Raw genomic sequence first — 19582 nt, 5'->3', positions numbered from 1 at the left:
GAGCGTGGGGGGGGGAGTCTAGCTTTGGTCCGAACAACAACACAATGAAACGGTAGATGTCTGTTGCGCGGACCAGATAGTGATTAGCTTAGCATAAAATTAACATAAAAATCCCAAAACAACCTTAAAATATGAGTAAATGTTCATGAAGCCTTTTTTAATGCGTATTAGGAAAACTATCATCGTTCAATTCGTGGAAACAGTATAATTCAAAACAATTTCTGCCATTTCCCTGACTTGAGCTCGTTAAGTCCTCTTTCAAATCAGAGCTAATGTGCAAAATGTTCCGAAGGAAACAACCGATTCTGGGAGAATTATTACAGTTTGCTTGCAAATCTTGGCAGGATTTCCAGGAATTGTTGTAAACTGGAGTTCTGCTTCTGCCAGTAGCCACGTAGCGCCATCATACCACATGACTACACTTTAGCGAGCCTCACTAATGAACGTCAAATGACTTGTTTTTTCTTTCTTTTTTTTCAAAATGAATTTTACCCTAACACTCCAATGGAATTGCGTGATCTGCCAAAAACATTTTTGAATGTAGTAGTTATTGTTGTTATAGTTAAATATGAAAAAAAAAAAATGACACCTGTTTTTGTTGCCTTGATGTGATTGTCAGCAGAAGCCGATGTGCTAACGCTTAAATCTTGGGAATCCAAAGTAAGCGACTTTCTGAGATCTTTTTGGAATCTCGGCAAAAGGGGACGGACGCAACTTCTTGGCCACTAATAAAAGACCTTGCATCAACAACAACAACAACAACAAATCTTGTCCTCTCTGGTCTTAATGACGACAAAACGACTTAATGACGAAATTTGTCACTGTTAAAATCCGCTAAGCTGCAGGAAGCGCCGCTCCGGAAACGTGCGCCAGTCAAACTCTCGCTACCTTTTTCGTGTGCTTTCCAGGTTCGCTGTTCTCCTTTGAACAGAACCGGTTTGTTCCCCGCGCATCTCTTTTGTATCTCCCGCACCTGCTCCCGCTCCCCCGAGAGGCTTGATTGTATGCCTTTACATCTTTTAACTCGCAGCTGCACTCCTCGGCTCTTCACAGCCAAAGCGCGTCAGTCTCCAGAGATCCCTCGCAGGAGAATCTGCGCAGCCCCGGAAGACTTGTTTCGCAGGTGGGCTTTCAGATCAGCGCCGGCTTTGGGTTTTGGGAAGTGGCAGCGGAATCTGTCGGCGCGTCGCGAATCAAATGGCGCAGCGCGCATTTGAACATCAGAGCCGCGACCGACGCCTCTTATCAGACACATGGCATTCTTGTCACCCGCCGCCTTTCGGAGCGGCAGCTTCGATCTCTCCGCCAGCCGCCGCAAACTTTTGCAGTCGATCGGCTCGGCTCGGCTCGGCTCGGCTCCGGCGCTTCTGCATTCAGGCCGCGTCGCCCCGTGGCAGGATGATGCCTGAGGTGTCTCCTCGGAGGGACCGTGCCCTCGTTACTCCTCAGCTTGACTTTGGGTTTCACAAAGCGAGCCCTTTGTTTACGCTGACAGGATGCGCTGGCTACTGACCTGGAAAAAGTGGCCGAGACGGCCTGTCTTGTACGAGGAGAGGGGAGGCCGCTGATGTATAGGCTCCTTCTGGGACCTCTCGGCGCTGGCGCTGTTGGCCGACACCTCCCGATCCCTCTCTCCCTCTCTCCCTCTCCCTCTCTCTCTCCCTCTCTCTCTGTCTCTCTCTCTCTCTCTCTCTCTCTCTCTCTGTCTCTCTCTCTCCTCCACTCCCTCATCCCGCTATCCATCTCTGCTCCCCCCCCTCCACTCGCATCCCATCTCGTCGGTGGTGGTTTTTCACCAACCCCCCCCCCCCCAACCACCACCACCCCCAGCCCCCCCCGTGCCATGTTCCCCCTCCACCCCGTCACCGAGGTCATTCATCATTATTGTCAAGAGGGTAATGTCTGTGCACACGTGTGTGTGTGTGTGTGTGTGTGTGTGTGTGTGTGTGTGTGTGTGTGTGTGTGTGTGTGTGTGTGTCTGGGTGGGTGTGCACAGATCTATGACTTCTTCATTTGAATGAACCTCATTAAAGTGGCTCTTCTCCCCCCCCCCCCCACTCCCACACCCCCTCCCTGTAAAGGATCCTTTTAGAAAATAAGTCTGGCAGTTATTTAGGCGATTGTCCCATGCTAGTCAATGGAACATGACGCTCCAGTCGGTGGGGGGTGAGGGGGGGCAGACTTTGCCGCACCGGTGGCAGACTCCAGTCAGTCGGCGGCTCTTCTTTTTCGCCTTATCTGTCTCGCATTTACATACCAATGCGCCGTTGGACCTTGAGGGCCTCCTGACTTGTCGCGGCCCCGTCAAGATGACGCAATCTGTTCTTTCCGCCGACTCCGCTGATCGTTTTACATCTGCGAGAGTGAGTCCATCGCGCAAGGACGGGCTCCCGCGTCGCGCGTCCGGGCCGATTAAGACGAGGCGCGTAAATCTGGAAGGCGGCCGCGGTTGCAGCGCTGCCGCCGCCATTGGTTTTGCAAAAAACTTCACATTTAGCCAAAAAATACACTGCACGCCTCCCTGCAGACGCGCTGAAGTTTGGCTTCCTTATTAAAGCGGACCCTTGTCAGCGCGTCTTTAATCAGCTCGGCCCCCGGGGATGATATTTTTAGCCACCTTTTTTTTTTTTTTGGAGGCTAAGGCGCCTTTACCCGCGCGGCGCACTAATGAGATGGAGCGCCGGTGTTGGCAAGCGTTAATTAAGGCGGCTGTGCAGGGGAAGAGGCAAAGGCAACATGCTCATGGCATACATACATTAACTTTATCCCCACCTCCTTCATGTTTTTCTTCCCTCTCTCTCTCTCTCTCTTTCTTTCTTTTTTTCCCCCTCCACGCAGATTGCACAAACAACAGATGGCTGCGACGCCGACCTGTGGAAGGACGGCATATTCAAATCCAAGGTCACCCGCTACCTCTGTTTCACCAGGAAAACTGTAAGTGCGAAATGTAAACTTCCTCCCCGCACCTTATTATTATTATTATTTTTTTTTTTTTATGTTGCCAGCAGTTATTAGCAGATATTCTCCACCGCAGGAATGCCATCATGCACCTTGCACTTTGATCAGTGAACATCCCATTAAAAAAAATAAATAAATAAAAATAAAGGGGCCAATGTTGTCAGCGCTGTTTTTTTTTTTTTTTTTTTTTGTTCTCGTGCATATGAGAATAATTTGCATGCGTATCGCAGACCAATAATACCTTCATGAGATGTTTTTTTTTCATGTTACACATCCCCTGGAGAATTTTATTTATATTTATTTATAAAATAACAAAGACTGCTGTTTTAACTATTCCAATTTATTCAATCAACGCCGCGTCCCACTAGAGAAAATGGTTACCAGGCAGTTGTGATGCTTGAAAGCAAATGCAAATTTAATTGTGTACATGGGGGAAAAAAATAAATAAATATATATATATATATTTGTTATGATAAGAAATTACTCCCAAAAAGCACTTTCAGCACCCTACATTGGGAGCTTTTATTTTTAAGCTGCTTCGACTGCTCTGTGGCCAAAATGATTGTTTATATTTATCGCATTATATCTGTTTTTTGGGGGGCTGGTTCCTTCCCGCAGACTCCAGCTGATGTGCTGCCGCGTGGCTGTCAGCTGCTCCGTGTGGCCGGAAATACACCTGCTCTCTATATAAAACGGTCTACCTTCGCCACGTGCAGCTAACTACGAACCGCTTATTATTGGTATCGTAAGGACGCAGCTGCGCGCTGCTGCCAATAACGTAAACAAAAGCTGCAGCTTTATTTACTTGTTTATTTTACCGCGTGCATTCCAATAAATCAAGGTGACTTAGCATTAGCCGGCGCCGCCGCCGCCGCACCCCCTTTTCGACCGAGCGCGGTCAAACGGCGCACTAACGGGCTACCGCTAGCCGCTGGGCGCTATCTTAAAGCGTGCTGTCCACACCGTTCCAAAGATTTCTGACACAAATAAAACATGACAGAGCCATCAACAAAGGCTATTTTGTCTGTCAGTCAGCGGGGCGGCCGCTATAATTGTCTATGACAAAAACAGATTCTGTAAAATTAGCCCCTGGATTAGGCGGTAGGGGAATAAATAGTTTGTGATTTATCATACTCCAGGTTGGAGGTTGGAGAGCCTCTTTCGTCAAGCTCTGATGGGAGAAGTCTCTCCGGCTAAACACAAAAAAAAGGGGGGGGGGGTGGGCTCCATGCATAGTAATAGCATTCATCCATATTCCTCCTTAAATCAGAATAAAAACTATGAATAAAAAATGGCTCCAACGGTAATGACTGCCGGGCAACAGTCGCAGTGAAATCCGCCGTTTTTTCGGACGCATCAAGTCACGCCTGGCTCGGCCCCACTCTCCTCCGCCGCTGTATATTATTGCAATTTATTAGGGCAAAAAATGGAAATGTAATGGGGAGGCAGGGGTAGAGTCATGCTTGAAAATGTCAAGCACGCTGTCCCTGATTGTTTTTAACCAGTCCCATGTCTGTTGATGAGGCTGCCCACTCTGTCTCCCATCATCCCGCAGCCTCTCGCCGGGAAAGGTTGAGGAGTGATTACGCGGCCAGTTCACGGATGCCTTCTCTCACCGTGTGTGGGGAGGGAAGAGAAAAGAAAAGAAAAGAAAAAAAGCTATTACAGTGTAATTACTCCAGCTATTTTGTCAAAGCCTTCTCTTTAGAGGCTTCCCCAGCTTTTAGGAAATCACTCACTCCTATTATCTCTGCGTTTCCCCCTCCTTTTATTTCCCGCCCTCTCTGTCCCGTACTTGGCGGAACTTTGCGTACTTTGATTTTTCCGCTCTTCCCTCACTCTGCTGATTGAACTTTCCAGGGGCCGAACGTGGTCGTGGACATGAAGCTGATGGAGGCGAAGGACGTGCTGCCGGAGGGCTACACACTTGTGGAGGAAACACTGGACACCAGTGAGTAAACAGCCCCCTCCTCCTCCTCCTCCTCTTCCTCGGTCCGAGGTCCGCAGGCAAAGCTTAGCGGGAGATAGCGAGCGGCTTTATGGGTGCAGGTTAGCTTAATTTATGGCAGGCTGTGGGAATAAAATAAACATTTTGCCTGGGAGGTGCACGAGAGGAGAATCATGAGTCATTGTTTATCTCAGCTGGAGCTGCGCTCTTCTTTATGAGCAGCTTATTTATTTATGTATTTATTTTGGGAGAGGACGAGTGGATGGGGGTTATCTAATATTAATGAAATGCATTCCCCATTGCTTTAGTGCTTTTTGAGTGCTATGCATCCCCCCCCACCACCACCCCCAACCCTCCAATCCATGCCTTGGAAATGTAATAATATTTTGGGTGTGGGGAGTGAGGACAGCTTGTTTATTATTTTTATTATCATTGCATTTACACTGCACTTTCCAGTGTTGCGGGGGGGAAAATAAATGAGCGGGCGGCGGACGCAATATAGAGAAGCATGGCCCTGCCTCCTTTTTACCGGGGTGAAGAGAAGAGATTATGTTTTGTTTGGAGATGTTGTAATTTAATGTTTTATTACCGCGCGCGCGAGTCCATGTTTAATGTATACACGCGACGTTATGTATGAGTTTCCATCGGGGGGGGGGGGTATCCAGTTTAAATCCCCGCCGTGCACTAAAGCTGACGGAGGATTCACTCGCCGCCGCCGTCGTCTCGCCGGCTGAAATGATAAAAATGATAATAACACATGTGGATTTTGTCGCCTCCCTCCGTCCAGTCGTTTCCCTTTGAGCGCGGCGAGCCGCCCGCGAGCTGATATTAGCTCATCGCTTATTCAGAGGCGCCTAATGACTAAATGCCGTGTATCAGCGGGATGTATGAATATTAGATCTCTCCTCCAGGTTTCCAAACGTGCGTGGCTTTTTTTTTTCTCCGTTTGTATTATTATTATTATTTTATTTTTTTGAAAAGCTGGAAAGATGACAGAATCGGACCGCTGTCTGACACCCTCATGTGTGCCCGACTAATCAGAGGAAACTGCCATGAGGAAGAGGAGGCTGTGCGTGAAGACGAGCCCACGTGCGGCTGCCGAGACGGCGCTTCACGACATCCAGCTCATCGCCAAGTCCAAGTACCACCTTGTTAACTACACCACTATAGGGTGAGCGATGCGGGAACGTAGGCATTCTTGACACTTCTGTCAACTCACTCCCACCACGGAGAGAAGTTTTTTTTGGGGGGGGGAGCGGCTGTCTGACTGCTGCCCTTTTGTCTGCGCAGTGACATCAACAGTTTGGGGTTGTGGTATCGAATGGGAGACGTTGCACCGCTTGAGCCTCCGGCCGTGTCCGCTGAAGCCGACGTGTCAGCCGCCACCATCAGGTAAAGTCGTAGGGTCGTAGTCGCAGTGTCTCTCTCACTATCCTCTAGTAGTTGTTTGTTTATTTATTTCTCTATTTTTAATGACGTCGAGTGGGAATTCTCGTGCCGTATTCGACTGCGCCAACGGTGTGCGTTAAAATTAACCTCTGGAAGAAGGAGGAACATGAAATACGTAAAGCCTCTAACGAACAAAGAATGACCCCGTTTGCTGCCATACAGCGAGTAAATGAACAAATGAGTTAGGCTTTAATTCACGTGCTACAAACTTTAATACACGTTGCTTATATTGGATTTGGGCATGATGAGTGTTAGCAAGTGTTCCACCGCAGAAGCTGTCATGAGCTTACAGTAAGGAGGCCATTTAGACATTCAACACAACATTTTTTTCAGTAACTGTCTTCACTCATCAGCTGCTGACTTAAGCAAATGTTTGCTAGCAAAAATAATGCTAAGTAAATATTAGCAAATTAGCCTCATATAGATTCTGTCCCTATTGCTCTACTTCAACCTATTTCCAATAGCAACCGCTAAGCTCGCTGGCTGGCTAGCTTCATCTGTAACTATAGGCCACTGTCCACTTGCACTAGCTGCCACTGACGCTTTAAGACTTCTGTCTATTCTTTCTAGCCTGGTGCCATATGCACATTTACTTATGTATAGTGTATATTTTGAAGTCATTTTTTTATTGAACATTATCGCCATTTTTTATTTGACTGAAACCAAGACCAGGAGCTTGATATACACTGCTGTTCAAAGGTTTGGGCTCACTGACTCTTGTTGGCATTGAACTCCATTCTAACCAGTGTCATGTAATTATCCACTGACAGTTGTTGCCTTGAATGTCTATTGAATGCCATTTTAGAGAATGAATATCAAGTGCGCGTGTTGAAGTGTGTGTTGAATGCTTTAAAATTGCGTGTATATATATATGTATATATATATATATATGTATATATAAACATTTCTAAAACAAAGCTTTGGATTATAATCACACTTTTGTGTGTGTACTAAGCCATAACAGAGTTGACAAAGCATCATGGTTTATATTTTAGCCTTATTTGAGTGTTTACACTGAATTTTGCACACTTCTCTCAATCACTATGAATAAGATGGAAATGGTCTTTAATTATTAAACACTATAATGTTCCTGTACTTGTTGTTGACTGATTTCCGTGCACTCGTAATGATCGCAGAGCATTCAAGATCATTATTTCAGAAAACTGGTTATAACGGAGTTCAATGCAGAAGTTTTGAGTGTGTATTATTATGTCGATTAAATTTTTTAATCGCGATTAATCGCATAGTGTCCTGAGTTAACTCACGATTATTTATTTTTTTACCCTGCTCTATATGTAACGTAACAAGATATTTATTGTGTTTCTTATACTCTAGGAGACAATTGGATGGGGTAATAATAATTCCTTTGTGGAAATACTGTATTTTTATTTTCATTGGAACATTCCAAAAAAAACTCTCTCCAGTATGCTGTATACTTACAATGTCCAGATATTTTCCAAAAAAAACAAAAACAAAACTTCAAAACTTGAGGTATTCTCAAGCCATGATCGCGTTTGTCAATCGCGGTATTTTATTTTGAAAATTAACCGGATTTAAGTCAATTAAAACGCATTATTGACATGTTGACTTCGACAGCCCTAACATATATATATATATATATGTATATATATATATATATATATTTATATATATATATATATATACATATACATATATAAATGCAGTCCATTTACCATTTCCCATTCTATGTTGCTTAGCAGGGCCTATTGAAGTTCAACTCTCGTTTTCCTTTGCGCCCTTTCTGCCACAACGAAGACGCAAGCGGTCGATGACTGTGGGCCACTCTGCCTTAAGAAGGCTGCGTCTGGACCACCAGACGGTCTAATGACGACAAGGAGCTGCCCTCCTAAGTTACTTTGGAGTTCAATGAGGGCTAAACCCTGTGCTATTGGGCACTGTAATCCCCGGGTGGCAGAGGCGGGCCGCTGCAGACAAAGAGGAGGAGACGTCGCCCTGAGGAGCGAGCGACAGCTGCGGAGGAAGGGAGGAGAGAGAGAGAGAGAGAGAGAGGGAGGGGGAGGGCGCCCCCGCACCTCCGCCGCCGCCGTCGTCTGTGTTTGCGCGTCCGCCCCTCTTCGCGCCGCTCGGGCTTCCTCCGCCTCGAGGCCTCGGCGGTCGAAGAGAAGGAAAAAAACCTCTCCTTTGTACCGCGTCCAGATCAAACAGCTCCATTATTCATCGCCGCCGAGATACGCGGCAGAGGTTCCGCGGCAAATTTGTAAATAAACAGGCCCGCGCCGAAGAGGGGACGCTTGGCACGGCCGCGCTGATGGGTTTGCCAGCTCGGATTGTTCCGCTTTGCGTGGATAAAAAAAAACCAGAGCGGAAAAAGCCTGGATGGTGGAAAACAGAGGAGGAAAGGAAGGAAACCCAGGTTCCAAACCGGGGCCGTGGAATCGCACAATAGTCCGCGTTCCGGAAGCGGCCGGCGGTCAATGATCTTTGATGTGTGGGCGCGATGGGCGGGCGGGCGGGCGCGCGCACGTGGCCGCTCTTACCGGCAACGTCCGCGTTCCCCCCTTTTGAAGCCCACTTTCAAGTTGCCGCGGCTCAGAGGTTGGAATAAATTGCACCTCGGAGCGACTCGCGCCGCCGCCCCGCCCTCCCTCCCCTCCCCCCCTCGCGATGCCTGCTGAGATCACAGGCTGCTGTTTTTTTTTTTTTTTTTTTTTTTTTTTTTTATTAACATTGAAATTCATTCCGCCATCAGTGGCGGAGCCTTCTCTTCCAGAGCGTTTCCATCCATAACGCGCTGACACGTAAGGACGGCGCTGTGGGCAATTTAGACGGCGCCACTCTCTTCCCTGGCACCCTTTCTCTGTAGTTACATGCACCCCGCAGACAAGCGTACACGCGGCTATAAATATTTCGCCGCTTTCTTTAAAGTCACACATTAGACAGTTTGATGCCGTGATTTATAAACAGCTCTTCAACGCGCGCTGATTACTTGAGTAAGCGGCGGCGGCGGCGGCGGCAGGAAGCGTCTGTGCGGCATCATCACACGCCGCAACTCACTCTCCACGGTTTGGGGAAGAGAGGACGGGCTCCTCCGCGCCTCTTGCCGGGGCTATCTATAACAACTTTATAGCCTTTGGAGAATAGCGCCTCTTAAATTTTTAAGCGCTCCTTTTTCAGTCAATGGACAAGATGTTTTAAATACAGTCAATAATGTGGGGATTTTTCATGGGGCTTATAATTCTGAGGGCCCCTCTGAAAAATGCAAAACGGCCTCAGGCTGAGAGGCCACGTTGGAGTCGACGCACGCCGCAGATCACCCCCCCCGCCCCCCCCCCCTCATCCCACCCATAGTCACTGCAGCGGGTTCATTCATTGGAGGATGCACGCCGTAGCTCCAGAAAGACACGTTGCTCCTTTTTTTTTTTTTTTTTTTGTGCGTTTAAATTTTTGCGTTTACATATTGTCCCTCGCCTACTGCAGGCTGCGATGTGCTCTGCACTCACTCCTGTGCAGTCCCACAAACAAACCCTTTTATTCTGCATTATGAAGACCATAGCATCAGAAAATGTATTTAATCAACAGAATTCCAACAGGGACTTCCCCTATCCTGCGTTTGTAAAATTTCGCGGGCTGTTTATTTCCAGTGAGAGCAGACACACAACATGTTGTGTGGGAGCGGAACACTTGAGTCATTTTGTCATGGTCAGGTCGTGTGTAGAGTGTTGTGGTGCAGTGTGATATTTTCCTGCTTGGTATGTACATGTATGTGATCACATTTGCATGACAATAAATGTATCTTTATGTTTAAAATGCCGTTGTACTAAGTACAGGCTATAGCACCTGGTAGCTGATTGCAAAAAGTGAGCTAAAGAAGCCCATAGCTTGTTGTCTATGTGCCCAAGCTAAGTGGCCTATGATGGAAGAGTAATGGTTAGTTACAGTGACTTCTTACACCGTTGTCTATATAGGTGTATTTTAGTTTTATGGAGGCGTTTTATTTGGAATTTGCTGTTCAGTCAACTTAATGGTGGAGTAGGACGGTTTGCCAAGTTTTGTTTTTTTTTTGTTGCCATTAACTTTTTTTTAGGTAATACTGTGTCCTTTTTTTTCTCCCTCTTTGAGTCTGTGCTGCTGCTGAGTCATCACTTCCAATGTTCAGCGAACAGCAAATAGGACAAAAAAGTGCACTGACCTCATGTAACCTGCTAAAGTGACTTATGGGAAAACAACACATTAAATCCTGCTGTTATACTGTTTACTTACCTCATCGCCGGACATTGACACCTAATGATGATGGCTTATTATTTGTTCAGTCAAGACTTTGTACCTGTTACACCAGAGGCCGCCAAAGACCTAGTGGTTGCAGTAGAAATGTTATACACCTCCTCCAAAACAAACAAAAAGTAAATTTTTTTCATTGTTTCATTTGTATTTTTGATAAAAAAAAAAAAATAATAATAATAATAATAATTCAGAGGTTTATTCAAATAGATGTAGCTGGTCATTTTAGTCGTGTAAGCTGCAGTCTACATGCACATCGATACATTGTCAGAGTTTAGGACAAGCAAATAATTATCAATCAAATCAGCTAAATAATAATCAAATGTTAGGATGGCACAACTAATTCTCTTTTTCAAATGTATTAGCTGCTCTGGGAACCGATGAGTCACCACCAGTTGGTTCATTTTTCCATCCATCCATTTTCCCGACACTTCTCCATCCAAGCCGCTGACGGCGGCGCAGCAACATCTGCAGCTGTTTGGTGAGGAAACTCGTTAAATTAAAGACCAGTACGGACATAACACCGGTGCTGTATCGCGCTCCGGTTTTGTCATTGTGCTTCCGAGGAAAGCCGGTCAACCGGAAATGAACACGCTGAAGAGACCGATACCGCCCCCTAGTGTTCAGGAGGAGGACACATTCTCGTGAACAATTCGATGTTCTCGGCTGCATGTCAACTGGGACAAGGAGAGAAGTGCATTACACAAAGTCTGAGCATTGCTCGATTAAGCTACATTACATCACATCGTATTGAGTCAGTTTTCCATTGGAGGCAGTCTCTCTTTTACCTACAGTTGCCCTGCACGAGTGTGTAGCGGGCGGCCTCACAGTGCCGAGCCCGCGGAGGTGTTGACACGCAGGCCTTCTGACCGCAGCCGCCATGCACTCGTACCTTTCCCAACGTCTGATGTATCTTTATCGACTCTGTCCGAAGCGTTTGAACAGCGATGCGATTTGATTCATAGCCGCAGCTTGATGTCAACCACTCTGGCCTGTTCTCTGTCAGGACAGACCGTATCAGCCGCTCTCTGACTTTATAATGGAGAGAGAAAAAAAGAGAAGAAAAAAAAAACCCTCCGTGCGCTATCTGCTCGGCCTTTTTAATATGTCCAGTAAAGTATCCCCCTCTCCTTTCTTCCGCCGGCCAACGCTGCCATTTGTTCTGCTGATAAAACTGTCATTGCCTCGGCTGATATCTGACCTCTGCGGTGACTGCCGGCATAAATTAGCCCCCGTCCTAATATTGCAATTTCTCCCGCTTCACTCAGAATCAAGGTTTTTGACATTTCTCTTAGAATAATAGGCTTTTGTACACACGGGCGCTTTTTAAATCAAAGCGTACGGCGATGAAAATGTCAAGGCCGGCTATCTTTTCCTTTTTTTTTACCCCCCCCCCCCCCCCCCCCCCGCTGCCGTCTCTTTGCTTTGGCTTTTTCCCGCGACGCCTAGAGAGTCATCAGTGTCAGGATTGGCACGCGTATCAATACGTTCCGGATCGCGGCGCCTCCTACCTGTGACACTCCTCCGCAGGAGAGCTGCACCGGCGCTGGTTTGCTCGCTGGTTAACCGACTCCCCCCCCCCCCACCCCCCCACCCCCACCCCCAACAGCGCCGCTTCTCACGGGAAACGCACACGCGACGGCTGCGTGCGCGCGTCTTCCCTGACACATCCGCCGTCTGAAGAACAATCACTGCCAGCGCGGCCTATCACTCATTACTTTTGTTGCGCTCACAAAGTTTCAAAAAGTGTGTGTGTGTGTGTGTGTGTGTGTGTGTGTGTGTGTGTGTGTGTGTGTGTGTGTGTAAGAGGGGGAATGGAGAGAAGGGACACAAGACGGTGTCAGGACCGATGAAATGATCGGCCCAGATCCAATGAGCTCAGGCTGGGGCGTCTCATTGTGCCGCCGTATTTCCCAGAGAGAGATCCTCTTTTTCTTTTCTTTCCCCCCCCCCCTACCTGACGCGGAGCTTAAGGGAGGATAATGACGGGCGAGGAAGCAGCCCCCGCAGCAGCGGCAGCGCTCAGAGCGGAAGGTGCCGGGATGTTGTCACCGTCGAGGCTGCGCTGGTGTCAACGCACGAGCTCCGCACCGCACCGCACCGGCACCGCACCGGCTCCTCACTGGTATCACTGACTCGTCTGTCCCCGCTGTTTCCCTCTGCTTCTTTTTATACACAGACACTCCTTTCACCCGCTACTGTGCCATGCAGCTTAGGCAGCACCAGGACAAAGGAATCTGTGGCACTTTAATGCATGTTGGTGAGTGTCAGGGTTTGTTCACTTTGCAGAACTCTGGCAACGTCCACAAAGTGGCCCAAATCCTGACCCAGAACTCGAATGATTTTTTTTTTTTTTTTCCCATAATAGTCCGAGCAACATCTGATTTTTATTTTTTTATTTTTTTTGGATGAATTAAAGCATATTTAGTGGAAGGCGAGTTGGATCTTTTTATTGTTATCACTTGCAGAGGTGAGAAGTGACAAAGTATAAATACTTTGTTGCTGTACTTAAGTAGTTTTTTCGAGTGTCTGTACTTTACTTAAGTATTTTTTTTTTTTTATTACTCTGACTCTTTACATTTGTTATTTACACACATATTTGTATATTGGAAAAGCAGACTCTTTTGCCTTTAATAGATAGAAATTCTACTAAAAGTAATTCACTATTGATCATAGCTGTTGTTGCTTGAAGTGGAGCTATCTGAACTATGCGGTTGTGTAGTTAAATATCAAAATGGACAGTATTTTAGTGGGAGATTATTTCAGAGTACCTCAGCTTTGGAGTCACTGGTCAGTACGTTTTCAGTCCAGAGAAAAATAAAAAATATAGATAATAACATTGTTATTCGAAGTGTAAACATCCAATAATGATTAACTGGTCAAAGCCATGACAGTTTGTTTGTGTTGCAAGTATACAATATACTATTGGGAGTACAAAATGATCAGCAAATGAATTGTTCATTAATGGGGGAAAAACATACTTACTTTCGTATACCAAAGTACATTACAAAACCTGTGTTTTCTTACTTTTACTTGAGTAAAGGAGTTGAATCAGTGTTTTAACTTTCATTAGAGTGTTTTTTTTTTTTTACAGACGTATCCGTACGTTTGTTTAAATACAGAATGTGAATAATCGTGCCACCTCTGATCACGTGCTCATAATTTTGTCGACTCTGATCGCATAACAACTTAAACCTGAAAATGCACATTGACATGACTGTCATTTGCATTTCAAATTCTAATGTGAACCCTGCCTTTGCCCCGAGACAGCTAGGATAGGCTCCAGCAGACCCCCGTGACCCTGAATAGGAATAAGCGGGTATAGAAGATGAACGAATGAATGACCATAATGTGAACACACACGCTCCAAAAAACAGTTTTCAGTGGGAAAGTCAGGAGTGAGACCTGCAGTGTGAACACTAATATGCTGATCCGAGCCAGTCGACACAAGTCTCCTAAACTCTACTGTAATTGTGTAAAATCCTCCAGGCCGTGTTCCCAGCTTTGCTGTAATTTAATGAGGAACTACGGCATAATTGAATATTCAAACAGGACTGTGTGTCAATATGGCTCTCTTTGTCTGAAATGAGGATTAATTGTTGTCAAAACTCCAGTGGCCGACGTAATGTGAGCTGAAAAGCTGCAGTTGATAAGCAAGCACACTTGCCATGTTTCTGTTTAAAAGAATGTGCTTTTTAATTGATTTGCCATATGCTGCACTCTCTCCAAAGCACCTGGATTTGCATTTAGAAATCAGCAATTTGGATTTCTTTCTTTATTTTAGCAGGTGTCAAAAGCAACCCTTGAGGTTGTCTGGAGGGGGGAAAAAATGCATTTTAGAAAAAGCAGAAGTTTTTTTTCTTTTCTTTTTTCTTTCTTTTTTTAAATTCAACTATCCATTTCCTAATCCCAGTGAGCTTTGTGTTCGTGATTCACTGTATGCCATTACTGTGTTCCTGGTGTGTGATGAGTTCACCAGCTTGGCAGAAGCAGGACTTTGCATAAATGTATTTTTTTTTTTTACGCTGTACAGTATCTTGCCGTTGCCTTTTAATATGAAGGCATGAAAATAAAGGAAGCATAACAAGGACATGTTAATACCAAATATATTACAAGCCGGCTAAATATATTGGTTGCAAATACTCCAATGTTGGTCATCTCCAATGAGGATATAGCTTTGCACATTAACAGTCAAAGTTGACTTTTTTTTTTTTACTTTTGATATTACCTTTATTGACCTCTTGCAGTCAGTAATCCATTTTCACTTGCTCCCAAAATAAACATGTCTACCACTTTTGTCCACTGATGTGCAAAAATCACCTCTGAGAGTCACGTTAATTGAAAATGGAAGATCAGCTTTGTGACATGCTGCTATTCTATGGGGAATCCTTTATTTCTTTAGGAATTTCAGATTTGAAACTTGACCTTTGACCCATACGTTGCTAAAGTGTTTAGTTCAGACGGCACATTCACCTGTTTCATCTTCACCTTTACATTTCTTCATATACTTTTCCAGGGGGTTTTGCAGTACTTGAGCGTGTGCATCTGTGCACTGAATTAACATACGGACGACCAAAAAAACAATTTTCAAGAAGCAAAATCAGCTGGGACCGCATCTGCTCCTCGTAAGATGCCCACCTCTTCTTCTTCTGCCTCGTCCTCTGGAATCAACCTTTGAGCGGTACAACAATTTGAATATGGCAATCGTTCCTGCGAGATTGACGCCAACCTTTTAAAAATTCACAATTGGCCCGGATTTAACATGGCCAAATGCTGATGCAAATGAGGGGGAAGGAAAGTCGACCCCCTTCCGCCGCAAATAAATCTGAGTTGCAGCCTCGGCTCATAAATACCGTGGCCTATCAGGAGGCCTGTTTTATTGCCCTTGATGGAAATGATTGCGTGTATTTATCTCTTAGCGATAAGGCTCTGGAAGCCACAAGTCACGGGAAACAAGAGCGCAAATATGCAAATGTCGCCTCGAACGCAAGGAACGCAAACGGCGAGTGCGGCTCCGTCTTTAGGCCAAACGCACAACGCACGGCTGATCGTGTTGTTTGGGGCTTTTGGCTTGTAACCGACTGCCTGCACACGACATCGGCAGCTGCTTTGCTTAACGTTGCAAGATCGTTTGTTTTTCGCTATTTCTTTTTATGAAGCCATCGCTGAGCTCTCTTCAGCTTCAGAGGATGTCACTTCATGCAGCTCTCTTATAGCTGTGAGGCCCCCACCCCCTTCTTGCACTGGATTTATCGATCCGCCAGGGCTGAGTCACACGGTGTGATTCACGACGGCTCGATTGATGAGGATTTCAATCTTTTATGCTTTGTTAACTTCAACTGCCCTGCAAAGTGCATTCTCGGCTGATTCTCTGTAATACAAGGCCGTGAAACAGGCTCCACCCAGACCTCTCTTGAATAATGGAATCTCTGGGTTCAGCCCAGAATTAACAAGATCCTGCTCCGAACGGCCGTTTGAAGGTCCGCTGAGGCCTCTGGGAAGCTTAGGCACCTTTTAACTTCCACCACATTTTCTTTCTTTTCAGAGCTCTGAACTTCTCTACACATAAAAGAGCCTCGTGTGGAAAGAAAGACTCCCAATGATCCTTCGTTTTAAATTCTCCCTTTACTTGGATTTGGATCTCTTTTTATCGTGTTATTTATTGTAAACCAATCAAAGGTGTTGATCAGATTTGTGTTCTTTGCAATTAAATTTCCTTTCAAACGCTAGACATCAAATGCTCTTTAATTGGCGCCAGATTTTGGGTGCGTTTGGAAGGGGAACTTGCATTGCACAGTCAGTTGAGAGAACACTGTCGCTGTTTTCCTGGCAGGAGGAGCAAGACGTCACTGAGCAGGCCCAACTACGAGCAACAGAACAGTGGAACTTACACCATGACAGGTAAACTTTCATACACTCTCAGTTGGCTCTATTGGTACCAGTCTTGACTGTCATATTCTGTAGCTCTAACATGAAGTATCCATATAGTTAATTGGTATGACAGGGGGTATCACTGTTATTTTCTGATGAAAAATTAAAAAAAGAACATTAAAGCTGCAAGCAGCGGTGAAGGGACTGAGCCCGACACCTGCCGACGTAACTCTAATTTTTGAATTTTGACAAACAGGAAGTGACTTATTTCCACTTGTTTGAACACTTGTCAAAATCAATGTTTGTGGGCTACTGGGTCTTGGGTTCTGACTGCTTAAAATATGCAGCACTATCCACCTGCAATCAACACTAAAGCTTAAAGAAAAATTAAAAGAATCAATCTGAAAAACTGCAGGGTGCTGCTGAGGTTTTGACAGTTCTGAGTTAAATTATTATGTTTTACAGATATTGATTGTGCTCAATTATCAGATTGCAATTTTATTTCAAATAAAAAATATTGTTTTCTGTAATTGTAATACTTTATCAGTTTCAAACTTTGGTTATAAACACATACTTTTTTAGTCATTTGTTAAAATAAATCAATATACAAAGAGGCTGTCAGGAAGTTTAACATTTTATCGATAAAATCACTTGACGGAAATAGAAAAGTTCAGGATTATTCTTTGTCTGTTCTGGAGTGGGGGAAAAAAAAGAAGGGTCCGACATTTCAAATGTACAGCGAGCATCTCTCTCCACACACTGACGGACACTGCACAGGGCCTTTGCTTATCTGAGCAAACGTGACGCCCCCGGAGGAGTGACAGTATTACACTCTCAAGAACATTTAGCAGCTGTCAAAGACGATCCATCACGCTCCTCACTTTACACGTGTACCACCACCGCGGACTGGACGGATTCACCCCCGCATCTTTTTGTCAGGCAGACACTCAGCTGTCCTGCAGTGACGCCGGGGCTGGAGCGGGAGAGACGGCCTTTGTAGTTGCTGAGAGGAGCTGAGTTTGCGTACAGGCAGTCTGAGGCGCCTTTGCGAGAGCGCAGCGATCCACCCCGAGGAGGTGCATGTAGCCAGACAGGTTTTTATCCAGCTGGAGAGAGACACCATGTGGTGAGGATCCCCGCTGCTGCAGGCGCTGGATGTAGCCGCTGCCTTGCCGCCCTTTTTTTTCCAGTTTCCGCAATTGATGAAACGTTTGTTTTGCACATTTGTCCAAAAAAAAAAAAGTTTGAAGCTCAGTTGACAAAAAGCATAAAATACTGCTATTCTTTTCTAATTAAAAAAGGGCAAATACATTAATGTGATGTAATAACAGTGTTATTACACGTTAATATAGCTAAGCGTGCACGGCGTGCCCCCAAAAGGCTGATTTGCGTGTGCTGTCCCTCCGCTGGGATGGCGGTTGAGTGGCAGCGGAGAAAGCCAAACGTGCGCACACACTGTACGGGGGCCAGTGCCAGCGCTCGTCATCCACCTGCAGGAACCTGTCCTCCGCAGCTGTACGCCTCCCTCCCCCTCCTCCTCCCCCGACCAGCCCTCATCTGCCGTCAGCCTGCGTCGCACGTTACAGAAGAAAAGGGGGATAATGGCGTTAGTCTTGAGAGGGTTTTTTTGGGGGGGTGCGGGGGGGCGGCAGGGGGGGAGGCTCTTCGGCCGTCACCCTCACAGCGAGGGAGTGCGGCTCCCCTTCATTAACAGTGCAATAGCCTGCAGACCAAGTGTGAGGTCGTCGCAGACAGCCTATTTGTGTTAATTGTTAGTGCTGTGTGTGTGTGTGTGTGTGTGTGTGTGTGTGTGTGTGTGTGTGTGTGTGTGTGTGTGTGTGTGTGTGTGTGTGTGTGTGTGTGTGGGCTGACAGCTGGCCAGGTTCAAGTTGGTCTGAAACCATGTGCGCTCTGTCAGGGTTGTACAGGCTCCTTCTTTAGGATTGATGAATTGCCTGCTTTCTTGATTAAACCCTCCGTCACTTCCCAACAAAACAAAAAAAAAAGCCCAACACACACACACACACACACACACACACACACACACACACACACACATGCGCGTGCACACCCCCCAAAAAAAAGGAAAGGAAAAGAAAAGAGCGAGTTGAGGGGAGGAGAGGTAACATGTCGGGGAAATCTGTCATCTGCACTCATGTCATGTGCAGATGTGATGTGCAGGCGCCCTGACATTTATTACCAGAATATTAAAAACTAATTCACGTTTATTTATTTTTTTTCGCAGCCCTCCTCCGCTTGACAGTTCAAGCTCATTTGAAAAGTTATCAAGTTCCCATCGATGCCTTTCTCCCGTCACCCAAGTCGCTTTGATCCACGCCAAATCCTTTTTGCCAATTAGATCTGTTATTCATGCGCTGGCGAAAAAAAAAAAAAAAAAAAAAAAAGGTCTGTTATTTTTAACATTAAATGAGCCGGTGTTTATGGAATTTTTCCCAAAAAGTTATATGTTAGATAAAAGTAAACGGCAGGTGTTGAATATAAAGGTGTGAAACTCTAAAATAGACCTCCAGCGTCGGGCTGAGCAGCATACTGTATGCAGCAGGCGTCCGTCCGGCCGGCCGACAAAAAAAGGTAAACCTCATGAAAAGCACTACATTTACATATCTGCTGCATTAATCAAAAATAAATCCTGACATTGGCCCTGATCTAACGTAATATGGAGAGCAATTATTTCCCGATCCATTAGGAGGACTTCAATTAACAGACAGCAGACAGTTCATCCTTCAGCAGAGGAGGAGGGGGAGGAAGAGGAGGAGGAGGGGGAGGAAGAGGAGGAGGACGACGAGGAGAGGAGGGGGGCGGCGGCAATGAAAGGAGCTCAAAATTAACTTGGGTTTGCAAAACATCTTGGCGGCATGACAGTGATTTTTGATTTTCTTTTTTCGGGAAACAATATTAGAATTCCCATTAAACTATATGCATCTGCATTTAATTTGCCGCAAATAATTGGGAAATGCAAACGGGGGCTTTCCAATTAAAGCGCCACTTTATGCTGTTTAATAATACCCTCATAATATTATAGCTTATGAAATGACAGGTGAGTTGGTGTATGAATAAAACATAAAGCCCTGTAAT

At 45.7% G+C, this 19582-nt stretch overlaps 1 protein-coding gene across 5 annotated transcripts in view; it reads left to right on the top strand.

Moving 5' to 3' along the window:
- Positions 1-19582, top strand: part of LOC142902278 (multivesicular body subunit 12B-like) — a 42918-nt gene that overhangs the window by 8583 nt on the left and 14753 nt on the right. For 4 of the 5 annotated variants that reach the window (XM_076047198.1, XM_076047196.1, XM_076047201.1 and 1 more), the window contains 5 exons: positions 2839-2934; positions 4819-4909; positions 5948-6077; positions 6197-6298; positions 16449-16516. In XM_076047198.1, the coding sequence (XP_075903313.1) occupies positions 2839-2934; positions 4819-4909; positions 5948-6077; positions 6197-6298; positions 16449-16516 (487 nt within the window). The remainder of the gene's footprint in view (positions 1-2838; positions 2935-4818; positions 4910-5947; positions 6078-6196; positions 6299-16448; positions 16517-19582) is intronic. The other variant, XM_076047199.1, reaches the window with a different exon arrangement.

The sequence above is a fragment of the Nelusetta ayraudi genome, unplaced genomic scaffold (assembly GCF_046127955.1).
Source record: "Nelusetta ayraudi isolate G7.1 ecotype Tasmania unplaced genomic scaffold, CSIRO-AGI_Nayr_v1 ptg000092l, whole genome shotgun sequence".
NCBI lineage: Eukaryota > Metazoa > Chordata > Actinopteri > Tetraodontiformes > Monacanthidae > Nelusetta > Nelusetta ayraudi.
Note: the sequence above shows the minus strand (reverse complement) of the source record. Positions and strands in the feature narration are given on the sequence as shown.